We start from the raw sequence: 23,298 nt of genomic DNA, 5'->3' as shown, positions 1-23,298 counted from the left end.
AAGGCTTGAATTTGATTTGATTTCTTGTTATTGATGCCTATTTAATTTGTATTATTGCATAAAGCCAGAAAGGGAATTGATTGGTATGGTAGAGTTTGTTGTGTGAATTTTTTTTTATTGATATTATGTATAATTATTGGATCATAATTATATGCTTGAACTCGGAGTGATTTGTTGCTACGAAAGTAGTGCTTGTACACTCACCACACCTTCACACGCTTAATGCCTATTATGAGAGTAATTGGGTCTTAGGGGTATGGGATTAATTGTTTTGTGTTCTTGCTTTGGTGACTTTGTCTTGAAACAGTGAGGTACAGAATTCATACTTGTAAGGTACGGGAGGGGCAATATATGCACCATTTTAAAAATTGAGGGGCAACATTTACACCACTAATAATTTAGGGGTGACATTGATAATTTACATATTATGAAGATGCATAAATTATAATTTTCCCTTATTCCAATTTAGTTTTTTTTTGGGGAGATATTTTTGAAATATAAAAATAACAATGCACACTAATTTTCTTGGTAATAGACTCATTGCTAAGGGTCCTCAACTTTGGAAGGTAGGAAACCTGAAGAGTTTATTTATAACTAGACACATTTTCCATTTTTTACAGATATGGAAAATAGGATAATGAAAAACAAAAAATGTGTTTACTTATATTGTTTCTAACTTTGAAACTAGGGAATGGAGAATGAAAAACTAGACAAATGAAAACTAGAGAATTTTAGTAAATGTAGTATCTATCACGACTAGCTACTACAAATATATATAACGATGGTTAATTTGCATCCAAACAAAAAATTTACTCTGTAGGGAGAATCATATCGCTTAAGTCAGCCGGCATTTCATCATAATGATCTTTTATTTCTTGAAAATTGGATTCATGTAGATTAGAATTGCATTTGAGAATATCATCATGACCTTCAAGCATGTTGACTACTGCAGACATGGATGGCCTAAGCACAGGGGAAGTATTAGTACAAAGCAAAGCCACTTTGATCATTCTGAGTGCCTCTTCTTTGTCATAATCAGAATGCAATCTTGGATCAATTAGCTCCATTAGGGTTCCTTTTTCTTGAAGAACAAGTGCCTAAAAATGTGCATAGACACAACAAACCATATATAGTAGATTATAAGCCTAATAAGCCACTTAAATTAGTTTGAAGGTTTTCAATCTATGAGTTTGGTAGTCTTGAAATCTCACCCAATCAAGAAGGCAAACACACTCCTCATCATGACGATACTTCATGTTGTTCTTCCCTGCAACAATTTCCAATGCCACCACACCAAAACTATAGACATCAGCTTTGAATGTTAAGTAGCCCCACAATGCATATTCTGGAGCTGTGTATCCCCTATAAAGAAAATGGAGAAGAGTAATAATTTCTTTCAACTATATGATGAATCTAGAAATACAAAATGGACAAGAATTTGTTATAACATCACATCTTACAATGTCCCAGCAACTCTTGTGCTAATGTGCGACTTCTCATCATCATAGAGTTTAGCTAAACCAAAGTCAGAAATTTTTGGATTGAGTTCTTTGTCAAGAAGCACATTGGTGGTCTTAATGTCTCTATGAACAACTTTTATTGTTGATTCTTCATGCAAAAAAGCTAAACCTTTTGCAATACCAACACAAATATTTTGTCTGGTAGGCCAGTCGATTTTCAGGCCAAGCTCTTCTGGACCTGTTATTAACTATTAACTTAGAATACTAATGTCTATGTTGATAAAATAAACTAAATCCTCACTTTTCTAGTATCATATATACATATATAGACAACGATGAAATATATGATTTATAATTTACCAAAGAGAGCATGGGCAAGGCTGTTATTTTCCATGTACTCATACACTAACAACAATGGCTTTCTCTCAACACAACACCCATAGAGTTTCACGAGATTAGGATGTTGTTGGCAAGAAATCATGCCAATTTCATTCAAAAATTCACGGTATCCCTGTCTTGATTTGGTTGATAGCTGTTTTACAGCAATAACGGTACCATCCAATAATGTACCCTGATTTTATACACAAGGGAAAATCCAATATCATCAGCACACATCTATAGTAAGTCTAAAACAAAAGTTATAAATTAACACATTGACATATTATGAATATTTGTATTTTTCTATACCTTGTATACTGGTCCAAAACCACCTTCCCCAATCTTATTTGCAACATTAAAGTTGTTTGTAGCGACTTTAATTTGTCTAAAAGTAAATAGACTAGTTTTTAGGTCAAGGCCTCGTAGTTCTGCACCAAGACAATTACTTTTAATGAAAAAAAAAAAAATTGAGGTGAACCTGCAATGCACATTTTATACAAGTTTATGATTATTTTGTGATGCCAAGCCAACCTTGAGCATGCGCAGTTATTTCTTTCTATGCATATGAATGCATACACAAATTGTCTCAACGTCCAAGTTTCCCATACAAAATTAGAAAGTAATTAAAAGTAGATGCAAATATTACCTTCGTGAGAGGTCTTGCTTTTATTGTAGACCTTCCACCCAGCAAAACAGAGGATTGTGAAAATAAGAAATGAAGAAGAAGCTATAGAAACAACTATGATTAAAGTCTTTCTGTTCTTGGGAGGTTTGAAATCTGCAGGTTACGTTAGTAGAAAAGGAATGAATTGAAAGTGAATTAGATATCTTTATTTATGTGCAACAAAACAGAAACAAAGAACAAGTAATATGCAAAATGGGCTAAAAATAACTAAATAATAACCACATTTAAAATTTAAAAAGCCAAAATATATCAACTATATATGCTATTTATTAAAACTCTAATTGATTTATTATGTGGGAGCCATCACTAATTTTACCAGATTCTACAGAAATGGCAGATATTAGCGGTCCATATGTTCCTCTACGTGGAGATGCTGTTGTTCCTTTTCCAGCATACTCAAAGCGCACCTCTAGAGTTTTATCTATGACAACTGCTTGAAATTGTTTAACCAAGGCCTTATCAACACCTTGTGCTTCAGTTCTAATATCAAAATCCTTTAATTTCCTTTCGCCCTGTAGCCAATAAAATCACTAAAGTCAAATACACATCACTTAACCATTGAAGTCCTCAATTTAAATGGTAAACTTCTTAGTTCACCTGTATATAAACATCAAATATGCGTCTTCCAAGGCTTTCAAAAGATCTATTGTCTCTTATAACTATCTCTGCAAAATGAAGTTTCACTGTATAGTTTCCATTTGCTAGACAACGTCCGTAATATGTTAGAGACAAAGGAGACAAACGAGCTGTCTTGTAGATTTCGAGGTCCTCTCCTTTGATTACAGATATATTTGTTGTCGTATAGTCAGATACTATTACTTTTTTATCCCAGAAGTACCCGGTATTACTCGTTACCCAGTTCTCTCTCTTGTGAACAAATTTTGCAAGGCCAGTAGAATCATCATCTGCGTCATATGTAGTGTCACCAACCAAAACATTGCCTCCACCACAATTGATGTGAAATGAATACCAATCTGCAGGAAAAAAAAATGATCAAAATGAACTAAAAAAAAAAACATTGATGCATGCAGGGCCGGATTTTGGGCTGTGAAAGTTGCCCAACAGCACATGGCCTCAAACTTTATAAGGCTCAATATTTAATTTTTACCTAGCTAGTTAAGAAATTAAAAAACAAAAAGTTTAATTTGCAATTAATCTTAAAAGACTCCATTGGAGAAATAGTAGAAATGTGTGTCTATATTGGAGGTCAGGGGAAAAATTACGGTATTGATTTTAAAGATTGCGCTTTTGGTAGGGCCTTTTTTATTTACAAGAACGGGGCAACAAAAATTTAAAAATCGGCCCTAAATAGATGAATGCTTTGTGAAAGATACATGATGCAATTCCAAGTATTGTGATATGATGTGCTTACCTTTTGTGCAATTCTTTAGACACTTATCAGTTTCTCTATACAAAGCAAGCCAAAAGGGGGTAAAGTTAGAAATAAATGAAGACTAAATTACATTAAGATTGAACCCTTTGAGTAAAACTTACTCATTTTCTCCTCCATTATAGCTTTTGAACAAATTCCTAATAAGAAAATGAGAAAGCTAAAATGATCCATCTTTGAACGAACAATTGAAAGAATATAATAGATGCATATAAGAGGCAGAATCTTACAGAGTTTCCTGATTGCAAATTGGTGACACAGAGTTCTCCTTGAAATTATTGTAAGAAAGATCTATGTAACTGCACACCATCTTTTAATTTCCGTTAGTAGCTTTATGACAAGGGTAATTGAAAAAACTCATGTACAATACAACAGAACTTCAATAAAATCATCAAAACTTCAAACACGAAACTTTCTTGCACATGAACTACAAATAATATATAAGACTGAACTTACTATAAGGAACCCCGATTTAGAATCCATTGAGGAACTTGCCCGGTAAGAAAATTGTTCGTTAGATACCTAAGAACAGGTAGGCAAGTATTCAATTTAATTTAGTAGTGGTTACATGGGAATAATATTGAATTCTTCATAAATCCAAATAGATTGCTGATTAGCTTTGAATTAAAACAAAATGCCCAAATAAGGAATTTTCTTATGCTTTGTTGTTAATATCCAAATTGATTTGTTACTCACATGTACTGCAGTTTATTAAGACCTTGAAGCACAAGAATCCCTCCTTCCAGATGATTAAAACTCAAATCTCTGCAAATTCAATGTGTTAATAAAACAATAAACCAAAGAAGTATATCAACTTTAAAATATTCTCAGCCTATACTCAGCTAGTATTATATGGAACATGCATGTATATTCCTTTGTTTGTGATATGCATAAATCAATTGGTGACTTAATTAGGGAACTTGAAAGGAAAGAGAAGATGATTGATTATAGATCAATAGGAGAAAATTGGGTAAATCATAATAAAGTCATAAAATATCAATCATTATCTTCAATAGTTAGGATAATTTTGGTAGTTTTATTAATTAGTATACATATTAGTATTTTAGTATAAATAGGTCTATTGTATATGAATATTGAGAACTACGAACACAATAAATATATTGATATTGTATTCTTCATAGTCGTTTCTTGAAGCTCTCACATGCTCGAAGTGTGAATTTGGAGTTTGCTGTGACTCGAAAGATTTCCCATCAATTACGGTCCTATCTAAGGATACCTCGTAACAGTTTGGTTCATTTTAAAAACCATGGAATTGGCTATTCCATTTATGATAGGAGCAGATCTAAAAGTTCATTAATTAACATCTGATGAGAAAGATCAAAATAAATTTCAGGTTGCAGAGATTACAGTTGTCTCAAGCTTGTCATATTAGCTATATATTCAGGTATCTTCCCAGAAATATTACACCTTCTCAACATCCTGCACCCAAAATTACTCTTTTTTACGCAAATTCATAATTTCAATTCATAGTCGAATTATGAAACTTAAAGTTCATATTTTTGGAAAGAAAATGCATTACTCACAAAAATCTCATGCCGGTCAAGTTGGTAAATGTAGGAAATCCAGAGACACCTCCTCCATTTAGGTCACTGATTCTACTGCAAATTCATGTAATTGTATGTTCACAATTACATTTTAGTTTGTTGATCTTATGTTAACCATTGTAAATATAATTTTTTGCTATAATGAAAACATGAGTATTAATCAAATCTTCAAAGGATCAGAAATCTTAACTTACAGTTCTATCAAGCTTGTTGGTACAAAAATATTTTGAGTGGGTCCTTCAAAACCACTTGCTTGAAGCTCTCTGCCAATCATGTTTCTCTTGTCCATAAGAAATGATTTGAATTTTAATTTAGAGCGTTAGATTTGAATGCTTACAATTTTTGAAGGTTTTTGAAAGTTTGAAATCTAGGCAATTTTCCAGTGAAGTTATTACTGCTGAGCCTACTGCAGTTATTTCGCAAGAGACAAGGACAGTAACACGTGAGCGTATACATAAAGTATTGAAGAAACAATAAAATTAAAGAGGTTCAATAGATATTACAATGTAATAGGGTCAGTTGTATTTAAGGGAAAAAAAATTAAAGAGGTTCATAAATTAGGAATATGGATGATGATGCACTTACAATTCTGTCAAATTTGTGAGACCATTAAGTACTTCTTTTGGCAATTTACCAGTGATATAATTAGCACTAAGAATGCTACAGAAAGCAAAAATAAAGAAAGCATCAAACAAGTGAGAACAAAAAGTTAAAACATATATCATGCTGGCTGATGATATGATTAACAAAACTAAGGCTTACAGATTTTGTAAGTTCATAAGTTTCCCAAGCTCGGGTGGAACACTTCCATTGAACATATTGTTCTCTAAGCTTCTGTAAATTCATTTAATTTGTGTTAGAACAAAACCCACACAATTAGTTCCCCATAAAAGAGTTGAACAAAAGTGATTATATTGTAAGAGCAAGAGAACATACAAATATATAAGAGTTGTTATGTTTCCCAAGTATTTTGGAATTGGTCCAGACAATCGATTCACACTAACACATCTGCAAATTTTCACTTCTTTACCGTGGACAAGAAGATGGTTTACACTTGAATAGCTTAGGTTATAATACAAATTAAACACAACTTACAGAAGTTCCAATTTCATAGAAGCCCATCCAGGGGGAATTGTACCACTTAAGTAGTTGCGGGTGAAATCACTACACAAAATAACACTAATAATCAAGCAGAGAATATCAACAAGAAGAGGTGATTAATGCATAATGTAGAAAGTATAGGTTAGTACATTATCTTAAGAAAGGGTAACTTCACCAAGGCAGAAGGAAGAACACCTTCCAGATCCTGTCCCTTCAAAATTCTGCTTAGACAACAATAGAGACTTAAAATTTTTTATCCAATATAAGTGATGGAAAATTCTAATGTGTCATACCATCATATATTTCATATATGATTATTCTAATAAGTACAATTGAGAATCATTGTCAATAATATTCGATACAATCATTATAATATATACACAGTTATACCAGCCTACAAGGTTTAGTCAGGCTTAGTAGACTTTCCTTAAAATTATTTTTTAAATAATTAAATTCAAATTATATTTTAAAATTGACTAAAGTGGTAAATTCTTATTATCAGATTAAAAATTATCTTTCTATTTTCATAAATTTACTCCATAGTATTTACACACATAAATATATATAGTTTATCATTCATAAATATTTAATTATTATATACATTCAATTGCAATGTGATTATTTCAAATAAATTTTAACATTAAATATAATTTAAAAATATAAAATAAATGATAATAGTAGATTAGTGTATTATAATAGTAATAGAAGATACAAAGGAATTGAGTTATAACAACACAAATATTTTTGTTTAATAAAAATGTTAAAGTAAAACTCTTATAACTTAATATAATAATAATAATAATAATAATAATAATAATATAATAATAATAATAATAATAAATAAATAAATAAAGGGACATAATTGGAGGAGGTGGAATAATGCAAATTATATCATGGACCAGGGTCTACCTCGCATTGTGGACCCTAGTTCAAAATAATATTCAAATTAGGTGTTTAGAATTAACATATTGTGTGCCTTCAGTTTATCAATTATATGTATATAAATAAATTGAAGGTGCATAATATGTTAAGTGATGATGATATACAGTTGTTATGTCATGGACCCGGGTCCACTTTACAAGGTGAACCCGGATCCATGTTCACAATTTCATAACTGCATGTTCATAATTTTACAGCTCCATGTTCACAATTTCATAACTTCATGTTCACAGTTTCATAACTTCATGTTCATAATTTCATAATTTCATGTTCACAATTTCGTAGCTCTACGTTCACAATTTCATGACTCTACGTTCACAATTCTATGTTCACAATTTCATAACTTTATGTTTAACAATATAACACAATTTTTGAATCTATATAACAAAATTGTGAATATAGAGTTCAAAAATTGTGAATATTGAGTAATGTAATTTTGTATATTGCGATCTAAAATTGTGAACATAGAGTTCTAAATTTGTAAAAATAGAGTTCTAAATTTGTGAACATAGACCCAGGTCTACCTTGCAAGGTGGACCCGGGTCCATAGCATAATTATTTACCGATGATATATTACGCTGACCAGACGGAATAGTCAACTAAAGGGGCCTGGGCCACATGGACCGGCCCAAGAAAGAATGAGTAACTTTGGCATATTCACAATTCACAATGTATGTAGTAATGATAGGGCTCATTATTCCTAATGTAGTAGGATTAGGGCTTATTATTCTGAGGTAACATTGACTCCCAATATGAGGCAATCTAGGATTTCTATTCCTAATTCCTAAAGAGCTAGTTGCCCCGCAACCTTCTCAAGGTACTGGTGGTCCAACATTAATATGGTCTACTCGGGCAAGACATTCAACATTACTTAGTTACTATGTATTGTATCTTGATAAGTGCAAAAGATACCACTTTTATACGGTTGTTCGTGGATCGTTTAGTATACAAGTTAAAGCTTTTATGAATGTTTTAGTCGTAAATTGCATTAGAATGCTTGATTTTGTCATTGGACCCCATTCCACACTTGGCTAATTGTTTTGTAGGTAAAAGAGGGGCATAAAGAAGGAAAATGGCGTTAGTTTGGAGAGGAAACCCGAGGAACATGGAAGAACGAAATCGAAAAGAACCAACGAAGAACGAAGATCGAAACGGGCGAATAAACAGGGCCCGGACGCGTTGGGGACGCGCATCCGGACCGCGTCCAGCGTCCCGAGCTCGAAAAGTACTGTGGGCTCTCTGACGGACGCGGGCAGAGGCCGCAAAACTTCTGCGGCCGAAATTTCGGACGCGGGGTCGCGCGCTCGGCTGGACGCTCGTCCGGCCTCGCGTCCGGCCCGCGTCCAGCGGTTCGGCCAGCCCATTTTGGGCGCGATTTTTGGGTTAAAAACAGAGTTTTTCCTTTGTTTTTGGAGTCCGGATCCATCACACTTCAATTACACACCTTAGAATATTTCTCTCTCTAGGATTAGCCTAGAGAGATCACTCCACATTGCAATTCTTAGTTTAGACAAGAATTAGAGAAGAATTCCATTGGTGCAAGATTGTGATCTACATTCAAGTTCAAGATTAAAGTTCAATTTCAAGTTCAAGTTCAAATTCAAAGTTCAATTCCTAGCTAAGTCTTCCTTTTAATTTCTTGTCATTACTTTTACCTTTTGCTATTTCAATTCCAAGTATGATTAGATAGATCTTTGTGGATTGGATTGAGCAATGTTGTATGGATGTTCTTGAGCTTTGAATTGATCATTTAGGTTTTGCAATTGCTTGATTATGAGTTTGATTGTGTAAATGGTGATCTTCTTTGACTCTTGTGTGGGAATGATCAACCTATATGAGAGATGTTTGGAGAAGGAGCCTCACTTACGAGAGTAAGGTTACTCCTTAGCCTAGCCAAGCACATTTCCCTCTCACCTTTGAGAAAAGGGAGAAGTGGAAGATAAGAGGCACATAACGTGTTTGACGAAATGCCCCTTCTAGCCTAATGATCACAAGGATGACATTACGGTCTAAGAAGTGAGTCCATTGACCCCGAGAGTGGCGGTGGTGTTGGTGACCTTGTCTCATTTTCATTATCTAAGTGTTGCTAGCCTAATATCTTAGGAAATCAAGGATACCTATATGAGTTGCAAGATCCAAATCCTCCTTTCCATTTGATTGTTTCCAACGTTTTGTTCCTTATTTTCATGATGTTTCATGCACCTTTCTTCCTATGTTTGGGTTAGCTTTCAAACACTAAACACTCTTGTGCTTAATCCCCTTACCGCTTGAATTCCCTCCTTGCCATCCTTGAGAACGATACTCGGAAATCTTTCCGTTTTAACACCTATTCCTTTCCATCCACCGCTAAAAACTACAACTCATCATATCTACAAGAATCTGACATTGAAGTCGAAAATGATCGTGGAACGTTTCACAAGCCATGACTTGTACACAATCTGATTTGTAGTTAGAAACCATGAAAGATGAAATGAATTCCATACATGAAAAGTAAAGGAGTTTGGGACCTTGTTGAGTTACCTAATGGGCCAAGGCTATTGCCTGTAAATGGGTTTTAAAACCAAAAGAGATTTATTAGGTAATATCGAGAGATACAAGGCCATGCTTGTTGCTAAGGAGTTTACTCAGAAAGAAGGTATAGATTACAAGGAGACTTTTTCTCTTGTATTAAAGAAAGATTCTCTTCGAGTGATTATTACTTTGGTTACACATTTTAATCTTGAGTTGCAACAAATGGATGTGAAAACTATTTTTCTTAATAGTGGTCTAGAAGATGAAGTTTATATGAAACAACCTGAAGGATTCACTTCTAAAGGTGGTGAGAATTTAGTGTGTAAGTCTAAGAAATTCATATATGGTTTAAAACAAGCTTCTCGCCAATGGTACATTAAGTTTGACGGGGTTATTTGTTCATTTCCGAGTGGAGTAAAATTTGTTTTCTTATTTTATATGTGGATGACATCTTACTTGCCACTAATGATATGGGGATGCCTCGCGACGTGAAACAATTCATTTCTGAAAACTTTGATATGAAGGATATGAGTAATGCATTTTATGTCATTGGCATAATGATTCATAGGGATAGATCTTGGCGCATACTAGGTTTTTCGCAAGAAACCTATATAAATAATGTTTTGGAAAGATTTCATATGTAGAATTGTTCACCAAATGTTGATCCAATAGCAAAAGGAGATAAATTCAATTTAGACCAATGGCCTAAGAGCGGCCTGGAGAAAGAGTCTATGAAGGATATTTCATATGTAGAAGCGGTTGGGTGTCTTGGATACATTCAACTATGTACGAGACCGGACATTAATTGTTTTTCCTATCGGAATGCTAGGACAATACCTGCATAATCCAGGCATTGACCCCTAGAAAGCTGTAAAAAAAAGTACTAAGGTACCTAGCTTAGAGGTACTAAAGACTATAAGCTTATATGTTGTTAGATATTTTGATGCGGACTTTGCTGGATGTGTTGATTCTCGAAAATCAACTTCAGAGTATGTATTTATCATGGGCGGTGGAGCTATCTCATGGAGAGGTGTTAAACAGTCTTTAGTAATTACTTCTACCATGGAAGCCAAGTTCAATTCGTTTCTTGCTTCAAGGCTACTTCAGAAGGTGTATGGCTTAAGAATTTCATCTCTAGGCTTAGAATTATGGATTCTATATCTAAGCCATTATGAATCTATTGTGACAACTCGATTGCAGTCTTCTTAGTTAAGAACGACAAAGGTGAGAGTCAAAGTAAGCACATCGACATCAAGTTCTTAGATATTAGGGAGCGTGTGTTTTAAGAAAAAATTGTGGTAATTGAGCACATCAGTATTTAGTTGATGTTAGCAGATCCTTGACTAATTAAAGGCATGCCTCCATTTAAATTCAAGGATCTTGCTAAAAAGATGGGATTTAGCTTTCACCCACTTTATAATTTGTATATATACATTAGATTAGTTCTAATATGAAATTCTTTTGCATTCAGAAATTTTCTCATTTAAGTGTGTGTACACTTTAATTAATTGGGAAAATACTTCAGTTGGTCTTGAAATAAACATATGGTTTATTTCATTAAGTTTTTTGTTTCCTAATTAAGTGCTTGAAGGTAGTTTACATTTGATCATAATGGATACTACTCGCACTAATGAGAACATATCATTATATTATGATTGGTGCTATCCAGTACTTTGAGTTTGGTGTTAGTACCAAATGGAAGAATGAAAGGTTTCATCTGAAACCCAATGAAAGGTTTCATCATCCGACAATTTCAAACCCATCACTTTCATTAGGAGATGAAACCTATTGGTGTAAACAATAAAACAGTAGGAAGGTTGGAGGTTCAACCTCTTTAGGAAGAACAAAACAGTAGGAAACGTTTGGATTGTTGCATTGATGCTCTTAAGCTATTTAAGGTCCTCTACCTCTCACTGCTCAGAACATTCAGTAGAAGTGAGGGACAAAATATTCAGGGAACAAGAAACATCAACTATGTCCCGAGTTTAAATCCTATAGTTTTCATATTATTTGATCTCACAAAAGTATCAAAAGCATAACAACAAAAATTGGGTAGAAGGAAAAGCTTACATGCTTTGAACATGGCAAATGCCACCGGGAAAGCTACAATCGCAAGTGAGAGTATTATTGTACTGAGGCGTATCATTCCTTTTTGGTGTCATCCAGTTAGAGTTGTTGTCACAAGGATTTAGTCTAAAATCCCAATCCTTCTTCCCCAGTTGATCTGCTATTTCCTTCAGTGCATTTACTTCCATATACATTCAACAAACTAAAGTTAGATGTTAATTTGCATGTAATAATGACAGCTAGCTAGCACTATTGAAAATTCATAATATATGATGAAGAAAACAGTAGAGAGCTGAGGGTGCTCACATTCATTTGGAGGAAGATGCCCACTCTGTGCTTCAAGAAATGTTGCATTAAAGAAGAGTATAATTACTACGAGGATGATTAACCTGGAAGTTGACATGGCTGAGCTCTGGGGAAGATCAGCTGCAATAAGTGTGTTATTTTATACCTTCATTGTACATAATAAATAAAAGAATCATAGAAAGAATAAAACAGCCTTTGCCAATAAAAAAAATAGAAAGAAAGAAAATAGCAGTTGACTATGAGTCAATGAGTTTTGGCTTTATTATCCGCTTGACAGTGAGTTTTCAGCTACTGCCGTAACCCTTGGGGCAAGATAGAATGAAACATTTACGTGATGTTCGGGGCAATTTATATTGTGGATCAAGTTTCACATAGCATTATGAACCCTAGATCAAAATACGTTATTTTGATATATAAGCTTTAATAGATTCTGTAGTTCCCGTTTCTTATGTTTCAACACAAATTTTTATTTATTATTTTAGGTAAAGAATCAATACTCTCTAAAGTACAGAATTTCATAACATGAGACACAAAAACTCACAACACAAAGACACATATACATATTATATATTTACTTGTTCTCAAATCGGATTTATGTAGATAATATATGTCTTATAGACACATAATTTCATAATACAAACTTGACATAAATTCGTAAAATAAGACACATAATATATTGTGTGTTACACAAATATTAATCTATTTCAAGTACAAAAGTCATACACAAAAACGCATAACACAAGAGACATACACATGTTTTATATTTACTTTAGTTTAGATACATAATCATATTCTTAAGATACAGAATTGCATAACGAAAGACACAAAAATGCATAACACAAGACACAAAAACGCATAGCACAAGACACAAAAGCGCATGTTATATTTACTTTATTTCATGTACAGAATCCATATGCTTAAGGTACAGAATTACATAACATGAAACACAGAAATGCATAACGCAAGACAATTCTTGTGTTATAACTTTTTGTGTTGTGAGTTATGAAATTCTGTACCGGTAAGAATTCTGTACCTGGAACAAATTAGTAATTGTGTCGTATGTTATGAATTTTTGTATTTGTGTTGTAAAATTTTGTGCCTAGGAACATAAATTATGTACCTAAATTAGATTTGAAAAATAAGTAAATATATAACATGCGTATGTGTCTTGTGTTATGATTTTTTGTGCCTTGTGTTATGAAATTCTGTATCTTACAAGTATGAATTTTGTACCTCGTCTTTTCAATCCAACTGGGTCCATAATGTTATGCTATGTGTCTTGTGTTGTGACTTTTTGTGTTTTGTGTTATGAAATTCTGTACCTTGCGAGCGAGCTGAGTATGAATTATGTACCTCGTTTCAATCCATGGTCCATATGTTATGTGAACTTTGGTCCATGGTATACATTGTCGATAATGGTAGGGTAAAATCCACCACTTTTAAGGTAAAAGATTAAAAATGAAATAATTAATTTTTTTAAAAAAAATTAAAGAAAATAACACTATAGTCCTATGACCAAAAACTAAAGGGAAAAATGTCAAATAGACACTCAAATTTTACCTAAAAAATCAATTAGGTGCTTAAACATTTTAAACAATTGGGGACCAGCGAACCCATATCGGAAGCCATTGAAGTCGACCAGTGGCTGGTCAATTTGTCGTCGGAAATAGTTCCAGAGTGTTGCCAGAGGTTACCAGAACCCTAGTGACCTACTTAGCATGTCACTAATCGATTTTTAGATTTTATTGCACCAAAATACAATGTTGATGGGTTTAATTACTAATTTAAAAAGTTTAGTGGTCTAATTGATTTTTTAGGTAAAGATCGAGGGTTTATTTAACCCTTTTCTCAAAATAAAATAAACTCACAAAAATTAGTACTATATTATTTTTTTGGGTGACGAGAAAAACTCACAATCACTATCTTAGAGTGTATACTAGTAAACATTGTTTATATGCAATAAACCGCAAACCAAATAAGAGATCGAGGTAAACCGCACTAGAAATATCATGTGCGACGGGCTCGACCGAGAGGGTGTTGGCAGGAACCGAACTCATGACCATTATTTAGGTATTAGAATCCTGCTCCACCCGTTCACAAAATTTAGAGTATATTATTTAGGTGATAAGTGAAACCCACAACCACTACCTAAGAATATGTGCTAGGTAAACCCGTTCACAAACTTTATTATGCGATTTTTCTCCCTTTCTGTTAAATGGACATTTATACCCTTAAAAATAAGGCCAAAATAAGTATTTTAATTATTTTTCTTCTTCAACAAACTATTGCTTATATGTTGAAATCAAAATAAATGCGATAAAGGACAAACACCATTTGTAAATTTTATTATCATAATTACAATTTTAATCTAATGCTATTAACAAAATTAAGACTTAAACATAAATAATTCAGTAATGCTAATTTTGTATTAATTAAGTCTTAATTATGTTACTAGCATTAGCTTAAAAGTATAATTATAATATTTGTAAATGGTGTTTGTTATTTTTGCATTTATTCCGATCCCCAAATATAAACAACTTTTTGTTAGAAAAGAAAAGTGACTTGAAATAATTATTTTACTTTTATTTTGTAGGTATCAACGTTCATTTAACATATAGGGAGGAAATTGTTACTTTCAAAATAATTGAGGAGGATAATGTTGATACATGAATAACTCAGGGAAAATTTTTTTTATAAACATATAATTCAGGAGGGAAATAATTATTTTTACTTAATATAATTTTTAAAGATTATGACATTGTTTGCGGCAAATTATTCTGTTGACTCGGGTCTAAAATACACAATTTACATACTGATGTTTACAATTCAAATTGTGAATGTTCAGTATGTAAATTGTGATGGATCCACCTTGAAAAGTGAACTCGGGTCTATGGTATAACTATTGGACATTATATTGCATGCGTACAATATGACAAAGTGTGTGATGTGAGAATGATAAAGAGACAAAGTGTGTGATGCGAGAAAGATAAAGAGACAAAGTATGTGATATATAGCATCGATATGGTATATCCTAGTTTAGGAAATAAGTTCAAAACTACCATACTTTTGATACATAAGATATGATAGTACCTAGTTTGGGAATAAAAAACTCCATATCAGTTAGCTAGTATCCGGTCTATCATTTTTTCAATATAGATAATGTATTTATCTCCCTAAAATAATGGACAATTGGTATCCTTTTCTGTTTGTTTCTTTCCACACAATTATCAAGCCCTTTGCATAATCTGCAAGCACTTTTACTTTACATAATCCTTTGGCAGATCAAGCCATATAAACCTTGAAGGGTCATGGAATAGTGTAATCGTTTTGTAGGTTATCTTCACTCTGAGATGTTGGTCCATGATACTTGGCAGCACAACCAGTGATTCAGACAATTTAAAGTACAATTATTTCTTGTATTTTTTGGATGCATTAATATATTTCTACTATTTAATTTGCATATGATGAAGAAAAACCTACTTTGCTAGAAGAATCACGCGAATTGACTATCATTTCATCATAACGATCTCTCATTGCTTGAAAATTAAATTCATGTAGATCGGATTTGTACTCAAGAATATCATCATGGCCTTCAAGCATTTTGACTACTGTAGACATGGATGGCCTAAGGACTGGAGAAGGATTAGTACAAAGCAAAGCCACTTTGATCATTCTGAGTGCACCTTCTTTGTCATAATTAGAACCCAGCTTTGGATCCATTAGCTCTATTAGGTTTCCTTTCTTTTGAAGATCAAGTGCCTTAAAATTGTTCATTAAATACAATAAAATATAATTAGAACAGGCCAATTAGTTTGACAAGTATGTATGCCATCTATGAATTATGAGTTTGGTAATATTGATATCTCACCCAATCAAGGAGGCAAACGCAGTTCTCATCATCGGATCGATACTTCACGTTGTTCTTCCCCACAACAATTTCTAGAGTCACCACTCCAAAACTATAGACATCAGCTTTGAATGTTAAGTAGCCCCACAACGCATATTCAGGAGCCATGTATCCTCTGTAGACAACAAAAGAGAGAGAAGAGTAACTATTTGCTTCAAACTATATGCTCAATTTGGAAATACAAAATGGATGAGACATTGTAATAACATCTTACACTGTCCCAGCAACTCTTGTGCTAATGTGTGTCTTCTCATCATCATCATCATTATCATCATGTTTAGCTAGACCAAAGTCAGAAATTTTCGGATTAAGTTCTTTGTCAAGAAGCACATTGGTCGATTTAATGTCTCTATGAACAATCTTTATTTCTGATTCTTCATGCAGGAAAGCTAAGCCTTTTGCAATACCGACACAAATTCTTTGTCTAGTAGCCCAATCTAATTTCAACGGACAATCTTCTCGACCTGTAATTAACTCTTAAATCAGAATTCTCATGTTTAACATGATAAAATAAATTGAATCCTCACTTTTCTAGGTACAAAAAATGATTTCCTTTGTTTAGTTTATTAGCATATGGTTGTTTCTTTTTTATTCCGACTAGCGAGCAAAACTATTAAGATTTCAAACCTACCAAAAAGAGCATGGGCAAGACTATTGTTTTCCAAGTACTCATACACTAGCAGCAAATGCTTTCCCTCGGCACAACACCCATAAAGTTTCACAAGATTAGGGTGTTGCAAACAAGATATTATGCTTATTTCATTCAAAAATTCACGATTGCCTTGACTTGATTTGGATGAGAGTTGCTTCACAGCAATAACTGTACCATCCAATAATGTACCCTGATTTTATACACAATGGAAAATTCAACATCATCAAACATAATAAGTATCCGTAGTAAGTCCAAATACAAAAGGTATGAATTAACAGATTCACAGATTATGAAAATTCATATTTTTTTATACCTTGTAAACAGACCCAAAACCACCTTCCCCAATCTTATTTGCAGCATCAAAGTTGTTAGTAGCGGCTTTAATTTGTTGAAAGGTAAATAGACCAATTTGTATATCAAGGCCTCCTAGTTCTGCAATGACAATCATTATAAAAATTTTGCTAGAGCATGCAAAAAAATGTTTCAGAATGAATCTGCAGGGCATATATATATATATATATATATATATATTTTCAACAAGCTTAAGATTGTTTTGTAATGCCAACCCAAATAACCTCGAATTTGTGGATATTTGTTTCTATATGATGTGAGGGCATACACAAGTTGTCATAAAGTCCAAGCTTCCCATTTAAAATTAGAGAGTAGATGAAAATGTGATTGTGTGAATGCATATATTACCGTTTTCCTGTGATCCCTTTTTTCTAATTAAGTCCAAGATCCTTAAAATGATCTTCCACCCAGCAAAATAGATAATTGCAGAAATAAGAAACAAAGAAGAAACTGCTGCAACAACTATGATTAATTTCTTTCTACTTTTGGGAGGCTTGAAATCTGCAAGTTTGTAGGAAAGGCATGAGAGTTAGAAAAAAAAACAATCTGCAAAATTGGCTAACAGAGTAAACCCTAAACCCTAAACCCTAAACTAATATTAACTCATTTAAACTATATATGCTATTAATTAAAAATCTAATTAACCTCAATAAATGAGTTATCACTAATATTACCAGATTGCACAGAAATTGCTGATACTAAAGGCCCATATTTTCCTGCAAGTGGGACTATTGTTGTTCCTTTTTCAGCATACTCAAAGCGCACCTCTAGAGTTTTGTCACTAACAACTGCTTGAAATTCTGTAACCAATGGTTTATCAACTCCTTGTGCTTCGGTTTTAATATCAAAATCTTTCAATTTCCTCTCTCCCTATAGCCAATAAAATCACTATAGTTAAAATGTGCATCACTTAACCATTGAACTCCTCAGTTTAAATGGTAAAATTCTCAATTGACCTGTATATAAACATCAAATAAGCGTCTTCCAAGACTTTGAAAAGATCTATTATCTCTCAAAACTATCTCCGCAAAATGAAGTTTCACATTATAGATTCCATTTGCTAAACAGCGTCCTTGATACGTTAGAGATAAAGGAGACAAACGAGCCGTCTTGTAGATTTCAGAGTCTTTTCCCTTGATGACAGATATATTTGTTGTCGTATAGTCCGATAGTGTTATCTGTCTATCCAAAAAGTATCCTGTATTACTGGATACCCAGTTCTCTCTATTGGAAACAAATTTCGCAAGGCTAGTAGAACCATCATCTGCGTCATATGTAATGTCACCAATCGAAACATTGCCTCCACCACAATTGATGTGAAATGAATACCAATCTGCAGAAAAATGAAAAATACAATGATGTACCGAAAATGGCTATACTGCTTGCAAATGTATTCTAATAGCTTAGCATCAATCCATTGTGATATAATGATGTGCTTACCCTTCGTACATTGTTGTAAGCACTTTGCAGCTTCTCTATAAAAAGCCAATAGAAGCTCAAATAAAAAATCCTTTGGAGACTAAATTACATTAAGTGTTTAGATATTCATGTTTTCTCAAAAGATGTTAAAACTTACTCGTTTTGTCCTCCATTATTATAGCTTTTGAACAAGTTTCTGACACGAAAATGAGAAAGCTAAAATGATCCATATTTGAAGGAACACTTGATATAGTATATGCATATAAGAGATAGAATCTTACAGGCTTTCCCGATTGCAAATTGGTGGCACAGAGCTCTTCGTAAAATTATTGTAAGAAAGATCTGTATAACTGCGCACCATCTTTTAAATTTTGTTTGTGTTTTTACGACAAGAGTAATTGAAAACAAAATCTGATAATACTTATTACAAACGTAATTATACATCTAATATATAAGACAGAACTTACTAATGGGGACCTCGACTTAGAACCCATTGAGGTATTTTCCCACTAAGGGAGTTATTCGTTAGATACCTATGAACAGGTAGCACAAAATTCATTTTAGTATGAGAAACATAAATGCCCAAATAGAAAGGAAGTTTTTTATGTTACTTACATGTATTGCACTTTATCATCAAGACTTTGAAGACCATCAATCCCACCTTCTAGATTATTGAAACTCAAATCTCTACAATTTCAATATGATAATATATAAAACAATTTAGCACAGAAGTATATCAAATTAAGAATTACAGAGAGATGTATATGATGAAATTCATATAACTGAAAATCCGAAGCTACTCTGACTCGATTCAAATCCTTATTAGTAGACCTCAGACAAAATAATGTCTTAAAATGACCAACCGCATGCCAATTTCAAAACCGACTTCAGCTAGCCTTCTCTTAAGTACGTGGTCCAGAAATTTGCCAAGAAGAAATAGATCTGATAGTTCATTAATTTAACAGCTAAGAAGGATCAAAAGAAATTTCTAAGTTGCAGAAATTACAGTTGTCTCAAGCTTGTCATATTAGCTATATATTCAGGTATCTTCCCAGAAATATTACACCTCCTCAACATCCTGCACCCAGAATTAGTATTTTTCCATAAATAATTTCAACTCATAGCGCAAATTCGAAACTTATATTTTTGGAAAGAAAATGCATTACTCACAAAGTTGCCATGCCTGTCATGTTGTTAAATGTAGGAAATCTGGAAACACCTCCATTTAGGTCACTGATTCTACTGCAAATTTGTGTTATTGGCAATTACATTTTAGCTTAGCTTGTTGATCTTAACCATAGAAAATTCTGATACAACCAAAACATGAGTATGAATTATATCGTCAAATTAAAGGAAATCTTAACTCACAGTTCTGTTAAGCTTGTCAATGCAGAAATATTTTGAGGTATGGGTCCTTCAAAACCACTTGCTTGAACCTCTCTGTCAATCGTATATCTTTCTCATTAAAACAAATGATTTTAATTTTAAAGTATTAGATTTGAATGCTTACAGTTTTTGAAGGTTTTTCAAACTTTGAAAGCTAGGCAGTTTTCCAGTGAAGTTATTCCTGCTGATCCTCCTGCATTGATTTCTCATAAGACAAGTGAGCATAAAGTATAGGATTGAAGAAATTAACAAGAAAAGAGGTTCATAAATTAGGAATATTCATAATGCACTGCACTTACAACTCCGTTAATTTTGCGAGAGCATAAAGTTCTTTTGGGAGTTCACCTGTGAGATAATTAGCACGAAGAATGCTACATAAAGCAAAATAAAGAAAGCATCAAATAAGTGAGAGCAAAAACTCAAAATTCAGTCCATATATCAAGCTGCTTGTTAATATATGTAACATTTGGGTAATATTGTATTAACCTATTTTTTGTCAAAACTAATTAACTTAGATCATAAAGATTCTTATATTGGATTAGCAAAGGCTTACAGATGTTGTAGGTTGGTAAGTTTCCCAAGCTCTGGTGGAAGGGTTTCATTGAACAAATTATTGTCCAAGTCTCTGAAAATTCATTGATTGTTTCAACAAAGCGCAAACAATAATATTAGTTCCTCGGAAAAAGTTAACAAAAGTTTTACTCGTGTGTAAGTAGAGAGAGAAGAGCAAGGCCGGGAACATACAAATATACAAGAGATGTTATATTTCCCAAGTATTTTGGAATTGGTCCCGACAATCGATTCACATTAAGAGATCTGCAAAATTTCACTTCTTTAGTATATATGGACAAGCTGATGGCTTAAACTTGTATAACTTAGGTTATAATACACAACACAACTTACATATATTCCAATTTCATAGAAGCCCATTCAGGGGGAATTGTACCGCTTAAGTAGTTGCGGGTGAGAATACTGCACAAAATAAAACTAATAATAATCAAGCAAGGAATAGCAATAATAAGAGGTGATTATTGCATAAATGTGTAAAGTGTTGGTAGGTACATTTTCTTGAGAAAGGGTAACTTCACCAAGGTAGGAGGAAGCACACCTTGCAGATCCTGTCCCTTCAAAATTCTGCTTTAAATTGCACAACACTAGAGACTTAGGCTGTTTGGTAAAATAGTTAGCCAATCAGTCAATTTTTGCTTATTTGACCACTATTAGCTATTTGACTTGGTTAAAAAATCAATATAAGTGTTCAGCTAATCAACTTTTTGTAACTCTGAAATGCTAAAATTCAAAAGGTTGCTCAAAGCAACTTTTTTAGTCAACTTTTTGAGAAAAGAAATTATACCAAACAGCTATCAACTAACAGCTAATTTACCAAACGTTTTTCTACAATCAGCTCATTTTATCAATTATTTATACTCTCTAACCCAATCAGCTAATAACCATTCACCAAACAGGGTTAATCTTTATTCTTTATACTAGCATATTGAAAGAGTAGGGTAGAAGGAAAAGCTTACATGCTTTGAACATGGCAAATACCAGTGGGGAAGCTACAATTGCAAGTGAGAGTATTATTGTACAGAGGCGTATCGTTCCTTTGTGGTGTCAACCAATTTGAGTTGTTGTCACAAGGATTTAGTCTAAAATCCCAATCCTTCTTCCCCACTTCATTAGCTATTTCTTTCAGTGCATTTACTTAATTCCATATACATCAAACAAAAGCTAGCTGTTAATAAATATGTAATTTGCATGCAATTACAAGATTACTACAGAAAATTCATAATATATGATGAAGAAAACAACAGAGAGATGAGGTTCACATTCATCTGGAGGAAGATGCCCACTCTGTGCTTCAACAAATCTTGCATTGAAGGAGAGTATAATTGGTATGAGGATTATGAACATGGAGGCTGACATGCTTGAATTCTGGGGAAGAGCATCTGCACTGTTTTTCTTACATTGAATTGTCCAACATATGTGTGTGTCATTATGAGTGATATGCGTACACTAGGTGAATCACAACTTGTAACAACATTAAAAGTTAAAGTCAGCCTGGTCTAAAGTCAACACTCTAGCGACAAGGTGAGGTTCGATTCCTACCAACATCTTAGAGTTAGGCTTCTTGCACTAATGTTTGGGCCATTGGACTCTATAGTTTAAAGATTGGCTCCCCAAGTTCACAAAAGTGCGGAGATGGATCCTTATGCGTAGAGTCAACAATAGGGACTTACTGGGAAACTTTTTGGGCGACTCTTGGACAGGAGTTCAGGGGCATACGATTAGCAATTGTTTTGTAGTGGTCCATGGCTCATAGTGCCACGTGGACCATGGTCATCAAATGAAGTTGTAGTATAATTAAAATGATATTTTAGTGTTGCTAAAATGAAACTATGGTGTGAGGAAAATGAAACTAAAAAACATATCATAGCTCACTCAACAACGTATATTGTTAATTGAAACTATAGTACATTAAAATGATACTTCAGTGTTGTTAAAATGAAACTAGTGTGTGAGGAAAATAAAACTAAAAAACAAAGTAATATTGTCAAATGAAACTGAAGTATAATTAAAATGATACTTAATTCATTGACTACATTATTATATGGACCGTGGTCCACAGTAAAATTTGCCATAGGATTAGTCTGATATAAGTTGTGAAATAATGTATACCAAAAAAAAAAAAAAAACTAATGTCAACATTGCCGAAACCTTTATATATTTATTTATATTTAATGTACAAAATAAAGTTGAAAATAAGTTTTGGGCAAGTAGATCCCACAATGAGATATTTATGGCTTTATTGTTAGTTTGGTTGTCGAGTTTTGAGCAAGTGGCCGGAGTGCACGACCCAATCTGAAACTATGTACGATGAGACATTTATGGCTTGGTTGTTGGTTTACTAATTACTAAGATATCACATAATGAGACATTTATGGCTTGGTTGCTGGTTTACCAATTAATACTAAGACAGAAATTTTTATATTTTGTCCATTCATTGATTGACTTGTAATTTTCATCATGTGAACACGACCTTCCACCTCCCGCCCGGCCCGGAAATAGAGAACCAAGCCCCCCCCCCCCCCCCCCCCCCCCCCCCCCCCCCCCCCCCCCCCCCCCCCCCCCCCCCCCCCCCCCCCCCCCCCCCCCCCCCCCCCCCCCCCCCCCCCCCCCC

General features: G+C 33.5%; 2 protein-coding genes across 5 annotated transcripts; both read right to left on the bottom strand.

The window, feature by feature from the left end:
- Positions 1-558: 558 nt before the first annotated feature.
- Positions 559-12,523, bottom strand: LOC116023819 (probable leucine-rich repeat receptor-like serine/threonine-protein kinase At3g14840). 2 transcript variants are annotated; one of them, XM_031264840.1, is made up of 24 exons: positions 12,403-12,523; positions 12,100-12,277; positions 6,729-6,800; positions 6,574-6,642; positions 6,415-6,486; positions 6,241-6,312; positions 6,064-6,138; positions 5,816-5,884; positions 5,673-5,741; positions 5,458-5,532; positions 5,282-5,353; positions 4,610-4,678; positions 4,370-4,435; positions 4,144-4,212; positions 4,018-4,053; positions 3,896-3,930; positions 3,121-3,497; positions 2,840-3,035; positions 2,485-2,616; positions 2,148-2,266; positions 1,821-2,031; positions 1,461-1,698; positions 1,212-1,362; positions 559-1,097 (listed from the first exon to the last, which is right to left on the bottom strand). In XM_031264840.1, the coding sequence occupies exons 1-24, from the start codon at positions 12,497-12,499 to the stop codon at positions 810-812; spliced, it is 2,907 nt and encodes a 968-aa protein (XP_031120700.1). In that variant the 5' UTR covers positions 12,500-12,523; the 3' UTR covers positions 559-809. The 2 variants fall into 2 exon arrangements, with proteins under 2 accessions (XP_031120700.1, XP_031120708.1); XM_031264848.1 differs by having other exon boundaries at positions 12,100-12,298; positions 12,403-12,506.
- Positions 12,524-15,524: 3,001 nt separating this feature from the next.
- On the bottom strand, positions 15,525-22,104 carry LOC116023709 (probable leucine-rich repeat receptor-like serine/threonine-protein kinase At3g14840). Of its 3 annotated transcripts, XM_031264718.1 has the most exons (24): positions 21,947-22,104; positions 21,644-21,821; positions 21,180-21,251; positions 21,021-21,089; positions 20,862-20,933; positions 20,671-20,742; positions 20,417-20,488; positions 20,242-20,310; positions 20,100-20,171; positions 19,902-19,973; positions 19,738-19,809; positions 19,347-19,418; positions 19,199-19,264; positions 19,013-19,081; positions 18,889-18,927; positions 18,753-18,787; positions 18,269-18,645; positions 17,987-18,182; positions 17,661-17,813; positions 17,275-17,393; positions 16,941-17,151; positions 16,524-16,773; positions 16,271-16,424; positions 15,525-16,161 (listed from the first exon to the last, which is right to left on the bottom strand). In XM_031264718.1, exons 1-24 carry the CDS (start codon positions 22,041-22,043, stop codon positions 15,853-15,855), a joined length of 2,967 nt encoding a protein of 988 aa, XP_031120578.1. In that variant the 5' UTR covers positions 22,044-22,104; the 3' UTR covers positions 15,525-15,852. The 3 variants fall into 3 exon arrangements, with proteins under 3 accessions (XP_031120578.1, XP_031120586.1, XP_031120591.1); XM_031264726.1 differs by lacking the exon at positions 21,947-22,104 and having other exon boundaries at positions 15,526-16,161; positions 21,226-21,284; positions 21,644-21,707; XM_031264731.1 differs by lacking the exons at positions 21,180-21,251; positions 21,644-21,821; positions 21,947-22,104 and having other exon boundaries at positions 15,526-16,161; positions 20,417-20,462; positions 21,021-21,066.
- Positions 22,105-23,298: the final 1,194 nt, after the last annotated feature.

Source organism: Ipomoea triloba, chromosome 1 (assembly GCF_003576645.1).
Source record: "Ipomoea triloba cultivar NCNSP0323 chromosome 1, ASM357664v1".
In the NCBI taxonomy this organism is placed as follows: Eukaryota; Viridiplantae; Streptophyta; class Magnoliopsida; order Solanales; family Convolvulaceae; genus Ipomoea; species Ipomoea triloba.
The sequence above is the reverse complement of the archived record's forward strand: the minus strand, read 5'-3'. Positions and strand labels throughout refer to the sequence as shown.

Bases quoted from the DNA above. Each gene is read 5' to 3' on its own strand.
- LOC116023709 (XM_031264718.1), bottom strand. From the start codon at position 22,043: ATGTCAGCCTCCATGTTCATAATCCTCATACCAATTATACTCTCCTTC. The intron at 17,394-17,660 runs GTAATATATGCA...TTGTCATTGCAG, and splicing joins AAAGGGATCACAGGAAAACG to AACTAGGAGGCCTTGATATA. The intron at 17,152-17,274 runs GTATAAAAAAAT...GTATAAAATCAG, and splicing joins GTTTTGGGTCTGTTTACAAG to GGTACATTATTGGATGGTAC.
- LOC116023819 (XM_031264840.1), bottom strand. From the start codon at position 12,499: ATGTCAACTTCCAGGTTAATCATCCTCGTAGTAATTATACTCTTCTTT. The intron at 6,801-12,099 runs GTAAGCTTTTCC...TTGTCTAAGCAG, and splicing joins ATTTGCCATGTTCAAAGCAT to AATTTTGAAGGGACAGGATC. The intron at 5,742-5,815 runs GTAAGCATTCAA...CATGATTGGCAG, and splicing joins TTCAAAAACCTTCAAAAATT to AGAGCTTCAAGCAAGTGGTT.